Genomic DNA, 22026 nt, shown 5'->3' on the forward strand with positions numbered 1-22026 from the left:
GTGAAAAGTGCAAATCAATCCCAGAACAACAGCAAAGGACCTTGTGAAGATGCTGGAGGAAACGGGTACAAACATATATTTTTCCACAGTAAAACTAGTCCTATATCGACCTAACCTGAAAGGCCGCTCAGCAAGGAAGAAGCCAATGCTCCAAAACCAAGAAGCCACTGCTCCCAAAAAAATATAACCTTTTGGCCATAATAACCATTGTTATGTTTGGAGGAAAAAGGGGAAGGCTTACAAGCCAAAGAATACCATCCCAGCCGTGAAGCACAGGGGTGGCAGCATCATGTTGTGGGGGTGCTTTACTGCAGGAGGGACTGGTGCACTTCAGAAAATAGATGGCATCATGAGGGAGGAAAATTATGTGGATATATTGAAGCAACATCTCAATACATCAGTCAGGAAGTTAAAGCTTGGTCGCAAATGGGTCTTCCAAATGGACAATGACCDCAAGCATACTTCCAAAGTTGTGGCAAAATGGCTTAAGGACAACAAAYTCAAGGTATTGGAGTGGCCATCACAAAGCCCTGACCTCAATCCTAAAGAAGAATTTGTGGGCAGAACTGAAAAGAGTGTGCGAGCAAGGAGGCCTACAAACCTGACTGTTGCATCAGATCTGTCAGGAGGAATGGGCAAAAATTCACCAACATTATTGTGGAAAGCTTGTGGAAGGCTACCCAACACGTTTGACCCAAGTTAAACAATTTAAAGGCAATGCTACCAAATACTAATTGAGTGTATGTAAACTTCTGACCCACTGGGAATGTGATGAAAGAAATAAAAGCTGAAATAAATAATTCTCTCTTCTATTATTCTGACATTTCACATTCTTAAAATAAAGTGGTGATCCTAACTGACCTAAGACAGGGAATATTTACTAAGATTAAATGCCAGGAATTGTGAAAAACTGAGTTTAAATGTATTTGGCTAAGGTGTATGTAAACTTCCGACTTCAACTGTATGCTCGCTTCGAGGCAAGTAACACTGAAACATGCATGAGAGCACACAGCGGACGACTGCGTGATAACGCTCTCCGCAGCCGATGTAAGACCTTTAAACAGGTCAACATTCACAAGGCCGCAGGGCCAGACGGATTACCAGGACGTGTACTCCGAGCATGCGCTGACCAACCGGCAAGTGTCTTCACTGACATTTTCACCCTCTCCCTGTGAGTCTGTAATACCAACATGTTTCAAGCAGACCACCATAGTCCCCGTGCCCAAGAACACTAAGATAACCTGCCTAAGCGACTACCGACCCGTAGCACTCACGTCTGTAGCCATGAAGTGCTTTGAAAGGCTGGTCATGGTTCACACAAACACCATTTTCCCACAAACCCTAGACCCACTCCAATTTGTATACTGCTCCAACAGATCCACAGATGATGCCATCTCTATTGCATTCCACACTGCCCTTTCCCACCTGGACAAAAGAAGCACCTATGTGAAAATGTTATTCATTGACTACAGCTCAGCGTTCAACATCATAGTGCCCTCAAAGCTAATCACTAATCTAAGGACCATGGGACAAAACAACTCTCTCTGCAACTGGATTCAGAACTTTCTGAGGTAGATAACAACACATCCGCCACGCTGATCCTCAACACAGGTGCCCCTCAGGGGTGGGTGCTCAGTCCTATCTTGTACTCCCTGTTCACTCATGACTGCATGGCCCAACACGACTCCAACACCATCATCAAGTTTGCTGATGACACAACAGTGGTAGGCCTGATCACCGACAACGATGAGACAGCCTATAGGCTGGCCGTGTGGTGCCAGGACAACAACCTCTCCCTCAACGTGATCAAGACAAATGAGATGATTGTGGACTAGAGGAAAAAGAGGACCGAGCACGCCGCCATTCTCATCAACGGGGCTAAGACCTTCAAGTTCCTTGGTGTCCACATCTCCAACAAACTATCATGGTCCAAACACACTAAGACAGTCATGAAGAGGGCACGACAAAACCTATTCCCACTCAGGAGACTGAAAAGATTCGGCATGGGTCCTCAAAAGGTTCTACAGCTGCACCATCAAGAGCATCCTGACTGGTTCCATCACTGCCTGGTTTGGCAACTGCTCGGCCTCCGACCGCAAGGCACTACAGGGGGTAGTGCGTACTGCCCAGTACATCACTGGGGCCAAGCTTCCTGCCATCTAGGACCTCTATACCAGGCGGTGTCATTGGATGGCCCTAAAAATTGTCAAAGACTACAGCCATCCTAGTCATAGACTGTTCTCTTTGCTACAGCACGGCAAGTGGTACCGGAGCGCCAAGTCTAGGTCCAAAAGGCTTCTTAACAGCTTCTACCCCCAAGCCATAAAACTCCTGAACAGCAAAACAAAGGGCTACCCAGACCCCTTTTTTACAATGCTGCTACTCTCTGTTTATTATCTATGCATAGTCACTTTAACTCTACCTACATGTACATATTACCTCAATTACCTTGACTAACCGATGCCCCCGCACATTGACTCTGTACCGGTACCCCCTTTATATAGCCTCGCTATTGTTATTTTACTTCTGCTGTTTAATTATTTGTTATTTGTTATTTTCCGTTTTATACTTAACACTATTTTTTCTTAAAACTTTTCAAAGCATTGTTGGTTAAGGGCTTGTAAGTGAGCATTGTTGTATTCGGCGCATGTGACAATTAAAATTTGATTTGTGGGAACTCCTTCAAGACTGTTGGAAAAGCATTCCTCATGTAGCTGGTTGGGAGAATACCAAGAGTGTGCAAAGCTGTCATCCAGGCAAAGAGTGGCTACTTTGAAGAATAAAAAATATATGTAACATATTCGAACACAATCCCGCACAATAGGTGGCGGTATGCACAAACAAAATGTGCGTCATGATACCAAAGAAGAATCACGAGCACGTGGTGTGAATTTTGGGCCAATCAGCATTTGGGATTTATTTGCGCAGGTGAAGTCTTTCGTTTGTCCACATTGTCATTTATGTATGTCATTTATTTTTAGCTACACATTTCTGATTATTGCAACAACAAAAAAACATAAGATCCGTGTTAATAAAATTCACAGGCTCACCGAAAACAGTTGCGGACTGCAAACAAAAATATGAATATTGTAGGACGTGGACGAAGTTGGTATTTGTATTAACAGCTGAGCCTGCAGTGCAACCAGGCTAACTAACCTGAAGCTTAGCTAGCTTCTCTAAACGGCGTTATTCACAGGAAAATCTGCATCTGTTCAGCAACTACAAAAAGAAAAATGACTTCAGCCTCAACGAAGGTAGGGCATTCTCACGTTTTGATTTTAGCCGTATATTTTGCTGTTAGCTAGGTCCTGCACAAATCTAGCTCATGTTAGCTACCTAACGTCGTCAGCTATCAAGCGAATTCGAATGGCAGCCATGTAACCGCTATTTAAGCTCACCTGGGTTATTCCAAAGATACATTTTTATTTTACTGTCCTATACCAGGCAACTCAACTTTTGAAGGAAGAAAAAAACATTATTCGTGTTATAATAAGTCAAGCACCCAGGACGTGGCTGAATGTTGTCAATGTCATGTATTAACTTTTTTCTCACTTCCATGTACTTTGTATGGAAGCTACCACACGAAGGCGCTGTCTGCATGGAGGAAAACCCCTCATTAATGATCTCTTAAAATAAAGATTAAGTCTGCATTGCAACCGTACAAAACAACAATGCTGGATAAAATGGACTAATCCTGTTTTGATATTATGCCATCAAATCAATCTTTATTTGTCACATTCGCCGAATACAAGTGTAGACCTTACCGTGAAACGCTTACTTACAAGCCCTTAACCAACATTGCAGTTAAAGAAGAGTTAAGAAAACAAACTAAAGTACAAAGTAACAACACAACAATGAGGCTGCTATATACAGGGGGTACCGGTACTGAGTCAGTGTGTGGGGGTTAGTTGAGGTCATTTGTACATGTAGGTAGGGGTGAAGTGACTATGCATAGATAATAAACAGTGAGTAGCAGCAGTGTACAAAACAATTTGATTAATTGTTCAGTAGTCTTATGGCTTGGGGGTATTAAGGAGCTTTTTTGTCTTAGATTTGGTGCTCTGGTACTGCTTGACGTGCGGTGGCAGAGAAAAGTCTGACTGGAGTCTGACAATTTTATGGGCTTTCCTCTGACACCGCCTATTATATAGGTCCTGGATGGTAGGAAGCTTGGCCCCAGTGATGTACTGGACCATATGCACTACACTCTAGCGCCTTACGGTCAGATGCCAAGCAGTTACCAGACCAGGCGGTGATGCAACTGGTCAGGATGCTCTCAATGGTGCAGCTGTAGAACCTTTTGAGGATCTGGGGACTCATGCCAAATCTATTCAGTCTCCTGAGGGGGAAAACGTTTTGTTGTGCCCTCTTTCCTACTGTCTTGGTGTGTTTGGACAATGATAGTTCGTTGGTGATGTGGACACCAAGGATCTTGAATGTGTTCCTTTTGTCCAGGGGGGAAAGGGCAGTGTGGAGTGCGATTGAAATTGCGTAATCTGTGGGTCTGCTTGGGCGGTATGCGAATTGGAGTGGGTCTAGCGCATCTGGGAGGATGCTGTTGATGTGAGCCATGATCAGCCTTTCAAAGCACTTCATGGCTACCGATGTGAGTGCTACGGGGCGGTAATCATTTAGGCAGGTAACCTTTGCTTCCTTGGACACAGTGACTATGGTGGTCTGCTTGAAACATGTAGGTATTGTAGACGGTCAGGGAGGGGTTAAATGTCAGTGTAGACACTTGACAGTTGGTCTGCGCATGGTTTGAGTGCACGTCCTGGTAATCCGTCTGGCCCCACGGCTTTGAATCTTGACCTGTTTTTAAAGGTTTTGCTCACATCGGCTACAGAGAGCGTTATCACACAGGTGCACTCGTGCATGCTTCAGTGTTGCTGGCCTCGATGCGAGGATAAGACATTTAGCTCGTCTGGTAGGCTCCGTCACTGGGCTGCTCGCGTCTGGGTTTCCCTTTGTAGTCCGTAAAAGTTTTCAACATGGCATTGCCTTGTAATACAGTTGATCATACAGTGCATTTGGGTTTCTTTACAGCCTTATTCTAAAATGGATTAAATCAAATCAATCTACACACAATAACCCATAATGACACAGCGTTAAGTAAAAAAAAAAAAAAAAAATGTTAGAAAATTAATTAAAAGAAACCCATCTTATTTACATAGGTAATCAGACCCTTGGCTATGATACTTGAAATTGACCTCGGGTGCATCCTGTTTCCATTGATCATCCTTGAGATGTTTCTACAACTTCATTGATGTCCACCTGTGGTAAATTCAATTGATTGGACATGATTTGGAAAGGCACACACCTGTCTATATAAGATCCCACAGTTGACCGTGCATGTCAGAGCAGAAACCAAGCCATGAGTTCGAAGGAATTGTATGTAGAGCTCAGAGACAAGATTGTGTCGGCACAGATCTGGGGAATGGTACTCTAACATTTCTGCAGCATTGAAGGTCCCCATGAACACAGTGGCCTCCATTCTTAAATGGAAATAGTTTGGATCTACCAGGCCTTTATGTTAGTGGCCAGACGGAAGCCACTCTTCAGTAAAAGGCACAACAGCCCGCTTGTAGTTTGCCAAAAGGCACCTAAAGGACTCTCGGACCATGAGAAACAGGATTCTTTGGTTTGATGATTGAACTATTTGGCCTGAATCCCAAGCGTCACCTTTGAAGGAGACCTGGCACCATCCCTACGGTGAAGCACGGTGGTGGCAGCATCATGCTGTGGGGATGTTTTTCAGCGGCAGGGACTGGGAGACTAGTCATGATCGACGGAAATATGAACAGAGCAAAGTACAGAGACATCCTTGATGGAAACCTCCTCAGGACCTCTGACTGGGGTGATGGTTCACCTTTCAACAGGACAACAACCCTAAGCACACAGCGAAGACGCAGAAGTGGCTTCGGGACAAGTCTCTGAATGTCCTTGAGGGAACCAGCCAGAGCCTGGACTTGAACCCAATCAAACATCTCTGGAGAGTCCTGAAAATAGCTGTGCAGCAACACTCACCAACCTGACAGAGCTTGAGAGGATCTGCAAAGAAGAATGGGAGAAACTCAAATACAGCTTGTAGCGTCAAACCCAAGAAGACTCGGCTGTAATCGCTGCCAAAGGAGCTTTAATAAAGTACTGTGTGAAGGGTCTGAATACTTATTTAAATGTGATTATTTATTAAAAAATAAATGTCTAATCCTGTTTTTGCTTTGTCATTATGGGATAGGTATTGTGTGTACACTAAGGAATAAGGCTGTAACGTAACAATGTGGAAAGACCTTTGCTACTGTCTCAAAAGAAAATAGGATAATTCAAAGGTATTGATTTAGGTGTTTTCTGCTTTAATTTTCAAGGTTGGGGAGATCTTCTCAGCAGCAGGAGCTGCTTTCACCAAGTTAGGGGAGCTGACCATGCAACTGCACCCCGTGGCTGACTCCAGTCCTGCAGGGTGAGAATACACACACCAAGTTACAGATAGAGATAAATATCTGTATCGATTATGTCGTGTTCCAAGTCTAGTCTGATTTATAAGTCTACTGATCATGACTTTGTAATTTTTGGGCTTGTGTCACTTGTAGCACACTGTACACATTACACTGATATGTGCTCCATCTTGAATATCCCCGCCAAGAAGTCAATCTGAGGAAACGCTGTTGCGTCATTAATACCAGAAAGCACTCGACACCCTCTCTTCGTCTCCACCCTCTCTTCGTCTCTGGCTGCGTTCAAGGGCATCAATCGCTGATCACCAACTGACCAGACTGATCTACAAAATCATAATGTGTAGTTATTTAGGATGCTAGGTGATTTGTAGATCTGTGCAGTGCAACTGCAATGTAGTCTAGTGGTTCTGAAACGCCCTGTGTGTCATTGCAGAGCTAAGTGGACGGACACTGAGATTGGGCAGCTGAGATCGGCCGTGGTGAGGTTTGGTGATGACCTGAACTCCCTCAGCGCTGTCATCAAGGAACGCACCGTGTAAGGATCCCCCCCCCCCCCCCCCCCCGTCTCTTTTCATTCCTAATGGCCCTCTATCATTGTAGTCCTTACCAGGTCTTGGTCTCTTACCCCTTATCTCTCTACTTTGCTCCATTCGCGTCTGGGTGACGTGTCCAATGAGATGTTTTCAGAGGTAGCTCTAAAGCAATAGGAAGATAGTCTATCAGTGACACAAGCCCCGATGAGCTAAACCATTACTAGAAGATCTAAAATATCACATTCAGATCTATTTACCCACACATGCATTGTACTATCCATCTGCTAGTGCTAAAGATCTATCAATTCATGATGGTTTACGCAAAAAAAAAAAAATTGACAGGTTACTGGTTAAATCACCACCGCTAACCTGATCCTACCTTGTCTCCTCTTCCCGAAGGGTCCAGATTAAAAGTACAGTGAAGAGGAAGCTCTATGACGAGACCGGGATGCCCATTTCCACCGACTCCCCAAAAAAGACCGCCAAGAAGACTGCTGTTACCATGGCCACCACGGCAACACCAACTGTCATTGCTGTGCCGACCTCAAAGGTCGTCATGAAGGCAGGTGTCCAGGGAAATGTGACTCTGGCCATTCCCACAATGAAGAAACAGAAGTCTGCAGGTGAGTGGAGATGGATGAAGGAAGGAATCAATCAATACATTTTGTAGTTGCCATCTTGGCAATGATTTCTAATCAGTCCCACCTTCAGCCTTTTTTTTCTTGTTTTTACCTCAATATTGAAAGTAATAGTAAAGGATTGTTTTTCAACAAAATATGTGCAAAGCAATTAGAAAAGTCCTTGCAGATCAAATTGAATAGTTTAACTGTGAAAATATTTAGTCTTTGTCTATTATATTTGAAACAATGGGATAAAGAAAAAGACTTAGCTCTTCCTGCCTGTGTGTTCCAGCAGATGTGACTCTGAGTGCTCTGAATGACTCTGACGTCAACTCTGACCTGGTAGACATAGAGGGACTGGGAGAGGGATCCAACTCCAAGAAACTCAACTTCGATCAGGGTGAGAGAGAACGGGCTTATTTTGACTACTATTTAGTGATAATGCACAGCCTTTGCTATTGCCCGAATGAGGGGAAACCAATAATTACTGGTCTTCAAGACAGGAATAAAGAACTCTCCGGGAAGAAGAAAGGTAGTCAAACACTGATGGTGTGATTGTGATTAACATACAGAAACTAAAGTCCTTTTGTTCACCCGACCTAGAATACCACAATCAAATGCCGACCGTATTACCTCCCAAGAGAATTATCTTCGGTTATAATCACAGCCCTGTATATTCCCCTTCAAGCTGATACCACAATGGCCCTAAAAGAACTACACGGGACTTTATGCAAACTGGAAACCACATTTATTGTAGCTGGGGATTTTAACAAAGCAAATTTGAGGAAAACGCTACCGAAGTTCTACCAACACATTGACCATTGACTGTAGTATTCGCGCTGGTAAAACATTGGACCACTGTCACTCTTTTCAAAATGCCTACAAGGCCCTCCCCCACCCTTCCTTCGGAAAATCTGATCACGACTCCATTTTGCTCCTCCCTTCCTATAGGTAGAAACTCAAACAAGAAGTACCCGTGTTAAGGTCTATTCAACACCGGTCTGACCAATCGGAATCCATGCTTCAAGATTGTTTTGATCACGCGGACAAGGATATGTTCCGGCCAGCCTCAGAGAAAAACATTGACGAATACACAGATAACCATGACGGAGTTCATAACCTCGTCCCATGAAGATGGCTGTCCATTCCTCAATGACTGTCTACTCACAGGACCTAACCTGAATCCGGTTCTGCTCAGCGTTCTGATAAAGTTCAGACTACATGAGATCGCATTCATGGCAGACATCAAGAAGGCTTTCCTGCAGATATCCCCTAGCAGAGAGAGATAGAGACGCTGTGAGATTCCTATGGCTCACAGGCCCACCAAGGGGAGAAAATGAAGAGGAGCTGCGTGTGCTGAGGATGAAAAGAGTGGTATTTGGAGCTTCCCCAAGTCCATTCTTGCTGGCAGCTACAATCAGGAAGCACCTGAAACAATATGAAACAGAACAACCAGAAGTTGTAGAGATAGAGTCACTCTGTAGATTACTTCATTGCAAGTTCACGCAATGTTGAAGAGGCTTACCTTGTGACAACAACTGCAAAGCGAATGCTGTCGATTGCAGGCATTGACCTTTGCAAGTGGATGACCAACTCTCCTGAACTGAAAACAAAATGGGAGGAGAGTACGACAACTGACCACCCGTTGACGCTAGAATCACAAGGAGTAGTGCTGAAGGTTTTAGGATGGAGACCGGAAACAGATTACTTTGTTTGACCTCAGGCCGCTACTGAGCATTCTAAAGCAAGGGAAAACACAAAGAAGTGTTCTGCAGTCGTCTGCACGTATCTTTGACCCTCTTGGTTTCCTGACTCCCTTCAGGATCAAGTGCATGTTCCAGGAAATGTGGGAGAGGGGACTCAGCTGGGACGAAGAATTACCACCTGATCTGACACAAGAATGGCAACAGTGGTGTCCAGAACTACACCAGCTCGCCATACCAAGGTGGTACAGAACAGCCACACCCTGAAACTACTGTGATGCAAGTGAAAGGGCTTAGTGCAGTAGCTTACTTGCAAGGTGAATCACAAGACAGGGAAACAACGACAAGTCTAGTCGCATCCAAGTCCAGGGTAGCCCCACTCAAGAAAATGACAATGCCACGCCTGGAGCTCATGGGAGCTGTGATTGGAGCGAGACTAGCAAACAACCTGATGACCACACTGAAAATGGAAGAAAAAACGAATCAAAATGTGGACAGACTCGATGATCGTGCTGCATTGGATTTGCAGCTCAGCTCAGAAATGGAAACAGTTTGTCGCGAACAGAGTGACAGAGATCCAGGCCTTGACCAATCCAGAGTCATGGTCACATATTGAATGGGAAACTAATCCACCCGACCTCCCTACAAGAGGAAAAACTGCTCGAAACTTGACACAGAGCCAGCTATGGTGGAATGGACCCAGAATTCTGACATCACCCAATCAGTCCGAGGAGACTGATGATAACAAGGTTCCAGAAGAGGTAAATTCAGAACTCAAGTCCAGTCGCCAGGTTACTGTACAACTCGCAGCAAACAGCACAGATGTCACTGACCCTGTGTTGGAGCTTGAAAGGTACAGCAAACTGAAAAGAGTGTTCAGAGTCACCGCCTGGATAAAGAGTCATAGCCAATGCTCGTACAAACATAAAGATGCAAGGTGAACCGACTGCTGACGAACTGTTCGATGCAGAAAAGTACTGGATCAAGGTAAAACAACAACAGAGTTTCGGACAGGAGATCAAACTACTGAAGACAGGAAAAAGCCAAAACAATGACTGTAAAATCAGAGAAATGAAATTGTTCTTGGACGAACATGAACTACTCAGTGTAGGAGGAAGACTGCAACAGTCCAACTTCACATTGAGAGCAGCACCCATGGGTTCAAGTACAGATACTCAGAAATGTGGATACAGTACCACCATGAGAAGGTGATGCATTCTGGATCAAGAGATACTCAAGGACAAATCAGAGCGATACTGCATCTTGTGTGCTAGGCAGCTAGTCAAGAGCACAGTGGCAATATGTATAGTGTTCAAGAGATTCAAGGCAAGGGCCGGACAGCAGGTCACTGCGCCTTTACCAAAAGACAGAATAACTGAATCCCCACCATTCGAAGTCACAGGTGTGGATTTTGCAGGACCACTCTATGTGAAAGAAAATGGTTCTGTGAAGAAGTCATACATTGCACTGTTCACTTGTGCTGTATCCAGAGCAGTGCATTTGGAACTAGTCTCAGATCAGTCAACAGAGACATTCCTGTTAGCTCTAAAAGATTAATCTCAAGGAGAGGATTATGCAAGGTAATCTACTCAGACAATGCAAAAACGTTCAAGAGAGCTGATTAGGACTTGAAAGAGCTGTGGAAGGCAATCAAAGAGCCCCAACTCTTGGCGTTCTTCTCAAAGGGGCATCACCTGTAGGTTCATCGCCGAGCGAGCAGCCTGGTGGGGCGGATTCTGGGAAAGACTCGTCAGGTCAGTGAAAACATGCCTGAGATTTTCTTGGGAGAGCTTCACTCAACTTTGAAGAGATGTGCACAGTCCTGACAGAGGTTGAAGCTATCCTAAATTCTAGGCCTCTGACCTTCGTGCACAATGAAGTGGATGAACCACAACCCCTGACCCCAGCACACTTCCTGGTGGCTAAAAGACTAACCTATTTGCCACCCAAGCCATTTCCAGCTGACACTCAGCACCCAACGCTAAACAAGGAGGAAATGACACGCAGATGGAAGTACAGGCAGAGACTTGTGACCAGCTTCTGGAACAGTTGGCGAAGAGACTACTTGCTGGATCTAAAGTCGGCACACCGCTGTGACACCACAGCCCACCCCACTGAAAGCGGGTGACGTTGTACTCATTGGAGAAGATAACACACCCAGACAAGCCTGGAAACTAGGAAAGATTGAGGAACTGTTTCCAGGCCGAGTTAGCCTAGTTCGGTCATCTTCGTACTGCTTCAGTGACTTTGTTGAGACCTATTCAGTTGATATACTCCCTAGAGATTTAGATGAACACAGTTGTTCATCGGGGGGGGGATGACGTAACTTTAATGGGTTACAGAGTTAATGTTTAAGTTAATTCATTGAGCTGTATCTAAAGATTTTTCTTTACAGTTTACATATGTAATTGTATTTGTGTGTTGGAGATTGAGAGAACTACAAACATATTTTACATACATAGACTGCACGTTCCAGAATGCCTTGCGACAGGAAGTAGAGAGAACGCGCCAGTTATGTACAAGTGATTATCCTGACTTTCGCTAGCAACTTTTATTGTTTTGTAGAATCTAAAGTTGTTAAATGTAATGCGAACAAGTAGTATTACTAAAAGAAGCTTTCATTTCAAACCCGACGTCCCGAGTCATTACTTTGACGATAGTTTTTCTGTAACAATTTTTAAAAATTATTTTTTAAATTATTTTTATCCTATTTTCTCCCCAATTTTCGTGGTATCCAATCGCTAGTAATTACTATCTTGTCTTATCGCTACAACTCCCGTACGGGCTCGGGAGAGACGAAGGTCGAAAGCCATGCGTCCTCCGAAGCACAAACCAACCAAGCCGCACTGCTTCTTAACACAGCGCGCCTCCAACCCGGAAGCCAGCCGCACCAATGGTCGGAGGAAACACCGTGTACCTGGCCCCCTTGGTTAGCGCGCACTGCGCCCGGCCCCCCCCACGGAGGCGCTGGAGCGCGATGAGACAAGGATATCCCTACCGGCCAAACCCTCCCTAACCCGGACACGCTATGCCAATTGTGCGTCGCCCCACGGACTCCCGGTCGCGGCCGGCTGCGACAGAGCCTGGGCGCGAACCCAGAGACTCTGGTGGTGCAGCTAGCACTGCGAAGCAGTGCCCTAGACCACTGCGCCACCCCGGAGCCCTTCTGTAACTATTTAACACACATACATGGACGCAGCGGTCTAAGGCACTGCATCTCAGTGCAAGAGCGTCACTACAGTCCCTGGTTCGAATCCAGGCAGTATCACATCTGGCTGTAATTGGAGTCCCATAGTGCGGAGCACAATTGGCCCAGCGTCATCATTGTAAATAAGAATTTGTTAACTGACTTGCCTAGTGTAATAAAGGTTACACGCACACCACACTGACCAAAATATTTTCGTTGGCATTTACGTATATCCCCATTACCAGTAAAACATAATCAAAACCTATTCTTTCACTTGCTGTGCTTTTGTTCATTTATTCAGTCGTTTCATTCTCAACCAGCATTTCTATGGAATGCCGTTTGGGTCTTTGCGTGTCAAAAAATATGACATCGGTTTCAGTAGCTATAACTAAGTCAACAACGCAGCCACTGCTAGCTAGCCTACTTCAGCAGCACTGTATCATTTTAGTCAATAAGATTTCTTGCAACGTAAGTTTAACTTTCTGAACATTCGAGACGTGTAGTCCACTTGTCATTCCAATCTCCTTTGCATTAGCGAGCCTCTTCTGTAGCCTGTCAACTATGTGTCTGTCTATCCTCTTCTTCTCCTCTCTGCACAGACCACACAAACGCTTCACACCGCGGTGGCCGCTGCCTGGTGGTCCCAGCGCGCACGACCCACGTGGAGTTCCAGGTCTCCGGCAGCCTCTGGAACTGCCGATCTGCGGCCAACAAGCAGAGTTCATCTCAGCCTATGCTTCCCTCCAGTCCCTCGACTTCTTGTGCACTGACGGAAACATGGATTACCACATAACACTGCTACTCCTACTGCTCTCTCCTCGTCTGCCCACGTGTTCTCGCACACCCCGAGAGCGTCTGGTCAGCGGGGTGGTGCACTGGGATCCTCATCTCCCCCAAGTGGACATTCTCTCTTTCTCCCCTGACCCATCTGTCTATAGCCTCCTTTGAATTCCATGCTTCACAGTTACCAGCCCTTCAAGCTTAACATCCTTATCATTTATCGCCCCCAGGTTCCCTTGGAGAGTTCATCAATGAGCTTGACGCCTTGATAAGCTCCTTTCCTGAGGATGGCTCACCTCTCACAGTTCTGGGTGACTTTAACCTCCCCACGTCTACTTTGACTCATTCCTCTCTGCCTCCTTCTTTCCACTCCTCTCCTCTTTTGACCTCACCCTCTCACCTTCCCCCCCACTCACAAGGCAGGCAATACGCTTGACCTCATCTTTACTAGATGCTGTTCTTCCACTAATCTCATTGCAACTCCCCTCCAAGTCTCCGACCACTACCTTGTATCCTTTTCCCTCTCGCTCTCATCTAACACTTCCCACACTGCCCCTACTCGCGATGTATGGCGCCGTCCCAACCTTCGCTCTCTCTCCCCCGCTACTCTCTCCTCTTCCATCCTATCATCTCTTCCCTCTGCTCAAACCTTCTCCAACCTATCTCCTGATTCTGCCCCTCAACCCTCCTCTCCTCCCTTTCTGCATCCTTTGACTCTCTATGTCCCCTATCCTCCCGCCGGCCCGGTCCTCCCCTCCTGCTCCGTGGCTCGACGACTCATTGCGAGCTCACAGAACAGGGCTCCGGGCAGCCGAGCGGAAATGGAGGGAAACTCGCCTCCCTGCGGACCTGGCATCCTTTCACTCCCTCCTCTCTACATTCTCCTCTTCTGTCTCTGCTGCTAAAGCCACTTTCTACCACTCTAAATTCCAAGCATCTGCCTCTAACCCTAGGAAGCTCTTTGCCACCTTCTCCTCCTCCTGAATCCTCCCCTCCCTCCTCCCCCCCCCCCTCCTCCCTCTCTGCGGATGACTTCGTCAACCATTTTGAAAAGAAGGTCGACGACATCCGATCCTCGTTTGCTAAGTCAAACGACACCGCTGGTTCTGCTCACACTGCCCTACCCTGTGCTTTGACCTCTTTCTCCCCTCTCTCTCCAGATGAAATCTCGCGTCTTGTGACGCGGCCGCCCAACAACCTGCCCGCTTGACCCTATCCCCTCCTCTCTTCTCCAGACCATTTCCGGAGACCTTCTCCCCTACCTCACCTCGCTCATCAACTCATCCTTGACCGCTGGCTACGTCCCTTCGCCTTCAAGAGAGCGAAAGTTGCACCCTTCTGAAAAAAACTACACTCGATCCCTCTGATGTCAACAACTACAGACCAGTATCCTTCTTTCTTTTCTCTCAAACTCTTGAACGTGCCGTCCTTTGCCAGCTCTCCTGCTATCTCTCTCAGAATGACCTTCTTGATCCAAATCAGTCAGGTTTCAAGACTAGTCATTCAACTGAGACTGCTCTTCTCTGTGTCACGGAGGCGCTCCGCACTGCTAAAGCTAACTCTCTCTCCTCTGCTCTCATCCTTCTAGACCTATCGGCTGCCTTTGATACTGTGAACCATCAATCCTCCTCTCCACCCTCTCCGAGTTGGGCATCTCCGGCGCGCCCACGCTTGGATTGCGTCCTACCTGACAGGTCGCTCCTACCAGGTGGCGTGGCGAGAATCTGTCTCCGCACCACGTGCTCTCACCACTGGTGTCCCCAGGGCTCTGTTCTAGGCCCTCTCCTATTCTCGCTATACACCAAGTCACTTGGCTCTGTCATATCCTCACATGGTCTCTCCTATCATTGCTATGCAGACGACACACAATTAATCTTTCTCCTTCCCCTTCTGATAACCAGGTGGCGAATCGCATCTCTGCATGTCTGGCAGACATATCAGTGTGGATGACGGATCACCACCTCAAGCTGAACCTCGGCAAGACGGAGCTGCTCTTCCTCCCGGGAAGGACTGCCCGTTCCATGATCTTGCCATCACGCTTGACAACTCCTTGTGTCCTCCTCCCAGAGCGCTAAGAACCTTGGCGTGATCCTGGACAACACCCTGTCGTTCTCAACCAACATCAAGGCGGTGACCCGTTCCTGTAGGTTCATGCTCTACAACATTCGCAGAGTACGACCCTGCCTCACACAAAAAGCGGCGCAGGTCCTAATCCAGGCACTTGTCATCTCCGTCTGGATTACTGCAACTCGCTGTTGGCTGGGCTCCCTGCCTGTGCGATTAAACCCCTACAACTCATCCAGAACGCCGCAGCCCGTCTGGTGTTCAACCTTCCCAAGTTCTCTCACGTCACCCCGCTCCTCCGCTCTTCTCACTGGCTTCCAGTTGAAGCTCGCATCCGCTACAAGACCATGGTACTTGCCTACGGAGCTGTGAGGGGAACGGCACCTCCGTACCTTCAGGCTCTGATCAGGCCCTACACCCAAACAGGGCACTGCGTTCATCACCTCTGGCCTGCTCGCCTCCTACCTCTGAGGAAGTACAGCTCCGCTCAGCCAGTCAAAACTGTTCGCTGCTCTGGCACCCCAATGGTGGAACAAACTCCCCACGACGCCAGGTCAGCGGAATCAATCACCACCTTCCGGAGACACCTGAAACCCCACCTCTTTAAGGAATACCTAGGATAGGATAAAGTAATCCTTCTAACCCCCCCCCCCTTAGAGTTAGATGCACTATTGTAAAGTGGTTGTTCCACTGGACATCATAAGGTGAATGCACCAACTTGTAAGTCGCTCTGGATAAGAGCGTCTGCTAAATGACTTAAATGTAAATGTAGCTATAGTTAGCTAGGTGTCATCTAAAATAACCCTAATTTATAAGACAGTTCTTATTTGATTAATGGTGGTTGGACCAATCTATGTGAAGCTAGCAACAATAAGGATTAGCCACAATAGTGGGCTTTGCGATTAGCCTTAAATAAGTATGGCATAATTCTACTATTTGTATTCATTTGCATTACTGTCAATGACTTTTATTTTGAAGACAAACCTCAAATTCCACTAATGTGGCTAGCATCACTACACACAACCCGGTGCGGTCGAGCCTCACTAGCCAAATGAAGCTAGCTGGCTGCTTATAACGTTAGTTTTGGGTAACAGGGTTAAGTTGCTGACTAGCTATTTATTTTGATGACCAGAAGTTCAATTTAAATAGGTGAACAACAAGTGGCAACCTAGCTAATACTTACAAGGATTCCTAAATCATTGCTAAGAATAATGAAACATTGTTTTCAGGCAAATCATTGCTAAGAATAATGAAACATTGTTTTCAGGCTGGTTGTATTGGTGCTAGCTAGGTACCAAGCTAAAGCTAGCTACCCCAGAAGTTGCGGTCGAACAAATGATGCTTTATTACCAACGCAGTAATGTAAACCCATCGTTCGTGGCCGGTGTTTGCAGACTTTTGTACAGCTTTGACAGTGCTACTGTCTTTTTTGACATGCAAAGACTCACGGCGTTCCATAGTATGTATGTCGTGAAGCTATTACTGTGTAACTCCGGTAGGGCAACATCTGAAAAAATTGCGTGCTTGGTAGTGTGTACCGGTGCTCGACCAGTCGGCGAAAGCCAACATCACCCACGACAGAGAACGGTTGATTGTCAAGGGCAATGAATTCCATTATCTTGGCCTTAATAGATTTCACCTTGGAGTTGCCCTGCTGAAATTTTCTTACTCTTTCAAATGACTGCTCGACTTGTTGACTGCTCAATCCACACAGCAGACATTGTGGGCTAGTTTAGGAATGCTGTGTTGCACGTATAGTGCCAAATTTTACGTGGCGTCATTACATCATGTTATATAGGTATGCACATCAGCTTTGCACATCGGCCAATTTCCGATATGATCACCGTTTTTTTATATCGTGCATCCCTTAGTGTTTACGGACAATTTCAATCCCTCCCTATCCCATTCTGTCCCCACTTGCTTCAAGATGTCCACCATTGTTCCTGTACCCAAAAAAGCAAAGGTAATTTAGTTATCGCCCCATAGCACTCACTTCTGTCATCATGAAGAGCTTTGAGGCTAGTTAAGGATCATATCACCTCTACCTTACCGGACACCCTAGACCCACTTCAATTTGCTTACCGCCCCAATAGATCCACAGACGATGCAATCGCACTGCACACTGCCCTATCCCATCTGAACAAGAGGAATTCCTATGTAAGAATGCTGTTCATTGATTATAACTCAGCATTCAACAGCATTAGTATCCTCCAAGCTCATCATTAAGCTCAGGGCCCTGGGTCTGAACCCCGCCCTGTGGAACTGGGTCCTGACGGGCTGCCCCCAAGTGGTGATGGTAGGAAACACCTTCGCTTCGCTGATCATCAACACAGGGGCCCCACAAGGGTACGTGCTCAACCCCCTTCTGTACTCCCTGTTCACCCAAAACTGCGTGGCCACGCACGCCTCCAACTCAATCATCAAGTTTCCAGACGACAACAGTAGTAGGCCTAATTACCAACAATGACAAGACAGACTACATGGAGGAGGTGAGGGCCCTGGGAGAGTAGTGCCAGGAAAATAACCTCACTCAACGTCAACAAAACAAAGGAGCTGATCATGGACTTCAGGAAACAACAGAGGGAGCACACCCCTATCCACACCGACTGGACCGCAGTGGAGAAGGTGGAAAGCTTCAAGTTCCTCGGCGTACACATCACTGACTATCTGAAATGGTCCACCCAGACGGACAATGTAGTGAAGGCGCAACAGCGCCTCTTAAACCTCAGGAGGCTGAATAAATTTGGCTTGGCCCCTAAAACCTTCAACCTTTAAGCTGCACAATTGAGAGCATCCTGTCCAGCTGTATTACCACCTGGTATGGCAACTGCACCGCTCTCCAGAGGGTGGTGCGGTCTGCCCAACGCATCACCGGGTGCAAACTACCTGCCCTCCAGGACACCTACAGTACCCGATGTCACAGGAAGGCCAAAAAGATCATCAAGGACATCAACCACCCGAGCTACGGTATTTTCATTCCACTATCATCCAGAAGGCGAGGTCAGTACAGTTGCATCAAAGCTGGGACCGAGAGACAAAAGAAGATTTTCAACATTAAGGCCATCCAACTGTTAAATAGCCATCACTAGCCGGCTTCCACCTGGTTACACAACCCTGCACCTTAGAGGCTGCTGCCCTATACATAGACACAAGTCAATTTAATGTTTACATACTGCTTTACTCATCTCATGTATATACTGTATTCTATTCTACTGTATTAGTCAATGCCACTCCGACATTGCCCAATCTAATATTTATATATTTCTTAATTCCTTTCTTTTACTTTTAGATGTGTGTATTGTGATTAGTTTTTAGATACTACTGCACTGTTGGAGCTAGGAACTAGAGGTCGACCGATTAATCGGAATGGCCTATTTCAAGTTTTCATAACAATCGGAAATAGGTAATTTTGGACGCCGATTTTGCCTCCCCCCACCTTTATTTAACTAGGCAAGTCAGTTAACACATTCTTATTTTCAATGACGGCCTAGGAATGGTGGGTTAACTTCCTTGTTATGGGGCAGAACGACAGATTTTTACTTTGTCAGCTCAGGGATTCAATCTTGCAACTAGTCCAATGCTCTAACCACCTGCCTCACGAGGAGCCCGCCTGTTACGCGAATGCAGTAAGAAGCCAAGGTTAGTTGCTAGCTAGCATTAAACTTATCTTATAAAAACAATCAATCATAATCACTAGTTATAACTACACATGGTTGATGATATTACTAGTTTATCTAGCGTGTCCTGCGTCGCATATAATCGATGCAGTGCGCATTTGCGAAAAAGGACTGTCGTTGCTCCAACGTGTACCTAACCATAAACATCAATGCCTTTTTTTAAATCAATACACAGAAGTATATATTTTTAAACCTGCATATTTAGCTAAAAGAAATCCAGGTTAGCAGGCAATATTAACCAGCGTGAAAATTGTGTACTTCTCTTGCGTTGATTGCACGCTGATAAGGGTATATGCAACAGTTTGGGCCGCCTGGCTCATTGTGAACTAATTTGCCAGAATTCTACATAATTATGACATAACATTGAAGGTTGTGCAATGTAACAGGAATATTTAGATTTATGGATGCCACCCGTTAGATAAAATACGGAACGGTTCCGTATTTCACTGAAAGAATAAACGTTTTGTTTTCGAAGATGATAGTTCCGGATTCGACCATATTAATGACATATGGCTCGTATTTCTGTGTTATGTCATAATTAAGTCTATGATTTGATAGAGCGGTCTGACTGAGCAATGGTAGGCACCAGCAGGCTCGTAAGCATTCATTCAAACATTGCGCTGTTTATGACTTCAAGCCTATCAACTCCCGAGATTAGGCTGGTGTAACTAATGTGAAATTGTTAGCTAGTTAGCGGGGTGCGCGCTAATAGCGTTTCAAACGTCACTCGCTCTGAGACTTGGAGTAGTTGTTCCCCTTGCTCTGCATGGGTAACGCTGCTTCGAGGTGGCTGTTGTCGATGTGTTCCTGGTTCGAACCCAGGTAGCGGCGAGAGAGGGATGGAAGCTATACTGTTACACTGGCAATACTAAAGTGCATATAAGAACATCCAATAGTCAAAGGTATATGAAATACAAATGGTAGAGATAGTCCTATAATTCCTATATAACTACAACCTAAAACTTCTTACCTGGAATATTGAAGACTCATGTTAAAGAAACCACCAGCTTTCATATGTTCTCATGTTCTGAGCAAGGAACTTAAACGTTAGCTTTCTTACATGGCACATATTGCACTTTTACTTTCTTCTCCAACACTTTGTTTTTGCATTATTTAAACCAAATTGAACATGTTTCATTATTTATTTGAGGCTAAATTGATTTATTGATGTATTATATTAAGTTAAAATAAGTGTTCATTCAGTATTGTTGCAATTGTCATTACAAATAAATTTTAAAAATCGTCGTTTTTTTTGGTCCTCCAATAATCTGTATCAGCGTTGAAAAATCATAATTGGTCGACCTCTACTAGGAACACAAGCATTTTGCTACACCCACAATAACATCTGCTAAATGTGTATGTGACCAATAACATTTGTTTTGAAGCTATTATTATATCTGAGGGGCAGCATGTAGCTTAGCGGTTAAGCCTGCTGGGCCAATAATTGGAAGGTTGCTGGTTCGAATTCCAAAGCCCACCAGGTGGGGGAAAAATATTTCTATGTGGCCGTGAGAAAGGCACTCTGAATGAATAAGAGTGTCTGCTAAATTAAAAACTGTATTGGAAAAGTATAAATTAACATGCCATAAATTGATCTAGAAGATATACATTTTTAGATATAGCTTAGATCTTGCAGAAAATATACTATAACTGAGTTTGTGGAAAGTCAGTTCTATAATCTTGCCAGAAAGATCCACAATTTTTTCCAACTAAAATGTTTTTCTTTGCTCCTCTCAGACAACCTGAACCTCGACTCCAGCTTCATCATGAACTCCAGTGACCTGCCGCTCCTCTCTCGTTGACCTCAAGATGTTTTCAATAGCACCCTATTTCCTACATAGTGCGCTACTTTTGACTGGAGCCTTATGGACCCTGGTCAAATGTAATCTGCTAAATAGGGATTAGAGTGCAATTTGAGACGCAGCCCAGACATCTCTCCTATGGACAACAGCCGAGATCCTTCAGATTTCCCTTGGCGGATCTCTGTGTGCATCTGAAAAGGCACCTTATTCCCTGCTTTTAAGCCAAGGCCTATGAGGATGCAAATTTCTCTTGCATGAGGAATGTGTTGGTGGATGTAAATAATGGTATTATTTATTCATACACGATTGATTTGTACTACACAAAAAGCTAATGTGCAGAGATGCATGGCCAAGGACTACAGTGTGTAGATTTTGCCATCTTGGTTTATGTCAACTATGATATCTGGGTAGGTGGCCCTGCGAATTCCCCTTTGACAATGCTGCAACTGCAAACTTGTATACGGTATCATGTACTTGTGAACCCAGTGTTGAGCTCACCAGCAAATTAAACTGGTATTTGAAAAGCATACTGGATAATATAGATATGAACACAATTGTATCAAAGGACAGGAATTAGTTTAGTGCAGTTTTCTGTTTGAAACAGTGGATTATCTTATTGTTCAAAACATGACCCATGATCCTTCAAGGTAATTTTTTGGGGGCAAATATTTCTCGGTCAGTTACTGACAAATATTTGTAGTTTTATAGAGGCTTACTCTAAAGACAATCAAATGACCAGTGTGATTTGCTGAATTATGTTGAATAAATTGACTTAGTAAACTTGTAGTTGGTAATATTTAATTCAGGAGTCATGTCACTCAATGTGTAGTCTTTATTGAAATGAGATTTTTATACAATTGAAAACACTAGTGGGCACAGTAAGTGTAAAAAAATATTTAAAACACCAGATGGGTGCAGTGATGTTTTAGTGTCAGCCATATTAGTATGGCGTGCACCCCTGGAGCAAATTAGGATTAAGTGCCTTTGCACTAGGGCACAGAGATTTTTCACCTTGTCGGTTTAGGAATTCGAACCAGCTACCTTTTGGTTACTGGCTCAAACTGCTAGAGTGGTTAAATACTAGGGTTGTGAAATTAGGCCTATTTCCGCTTACACAATATCCCCAACTTTATAAAATGAAGTAATATATTCAAATTCTCACCAACCCCCAATAGTACACATGAGGGACAGCCAGGCACATTGTA

General features: G+C 45.1%; 1 protein-coding gene across 5 annotated transcripts; it reads left to right on the top strand.

Annotated features, from left to right (window-relative positions):
- Positions 1-2900: 2900 nt before the first annotated feature.
- On the top strand, positions 2901-21604 carry zgc:92664 (chromatin complexes subunit BAP18). 5 transcript variants are annotated; one of them, XM_023970713.2, is made up of 6 exons: positions 2903-3254; positions 6366-6460; positions 6889-6990; positions 7388-7611; positions 7901-8008; positions 20757-21604. In XM_023970713.2, exons 1-6 carry the CDS (start codon positions 3234-3236, stop codon positions 20819-20821), a joined length of 615 nt encoding a protein of 204 aa, XP_023826481.1. In that variant the 5' UTR covers positions 2903-3233; the 3' UTR covers positions 20822-21604. The 5 variants fall into 5 exon arrangements, with proteins under 5 accessions (XP_023826498.1, XP_070291228.1, XP_023826506.1 ...); XM_023970723.2 differs by having other exon boundaries at positions 2904-3254; positions 7904-8008; XM_023970730.2 differs by lacking the exon at positions 6889-6990 and having other exon boundaries at positions 2901-3254.
- The last annotated feature ends 422 nt before the right edge of the window (positions 21605-22026 follow it).

Source organism: Salvelinus sp. IW2-2015, linkage group LG3 (genome assembly GCF_002910315.2).
Source record: "Salvelinus sp. IW2-2015 linkage group LG3, ASM291031v2, whole genome shotgun sequence".
Lineage (NCBI taxonomy): Eukaryota > Metazoa > Chordata > Actinopteri > Salmoniformes > Salmonidae > Salvelinus > Salvelinus sp. IW2-2015.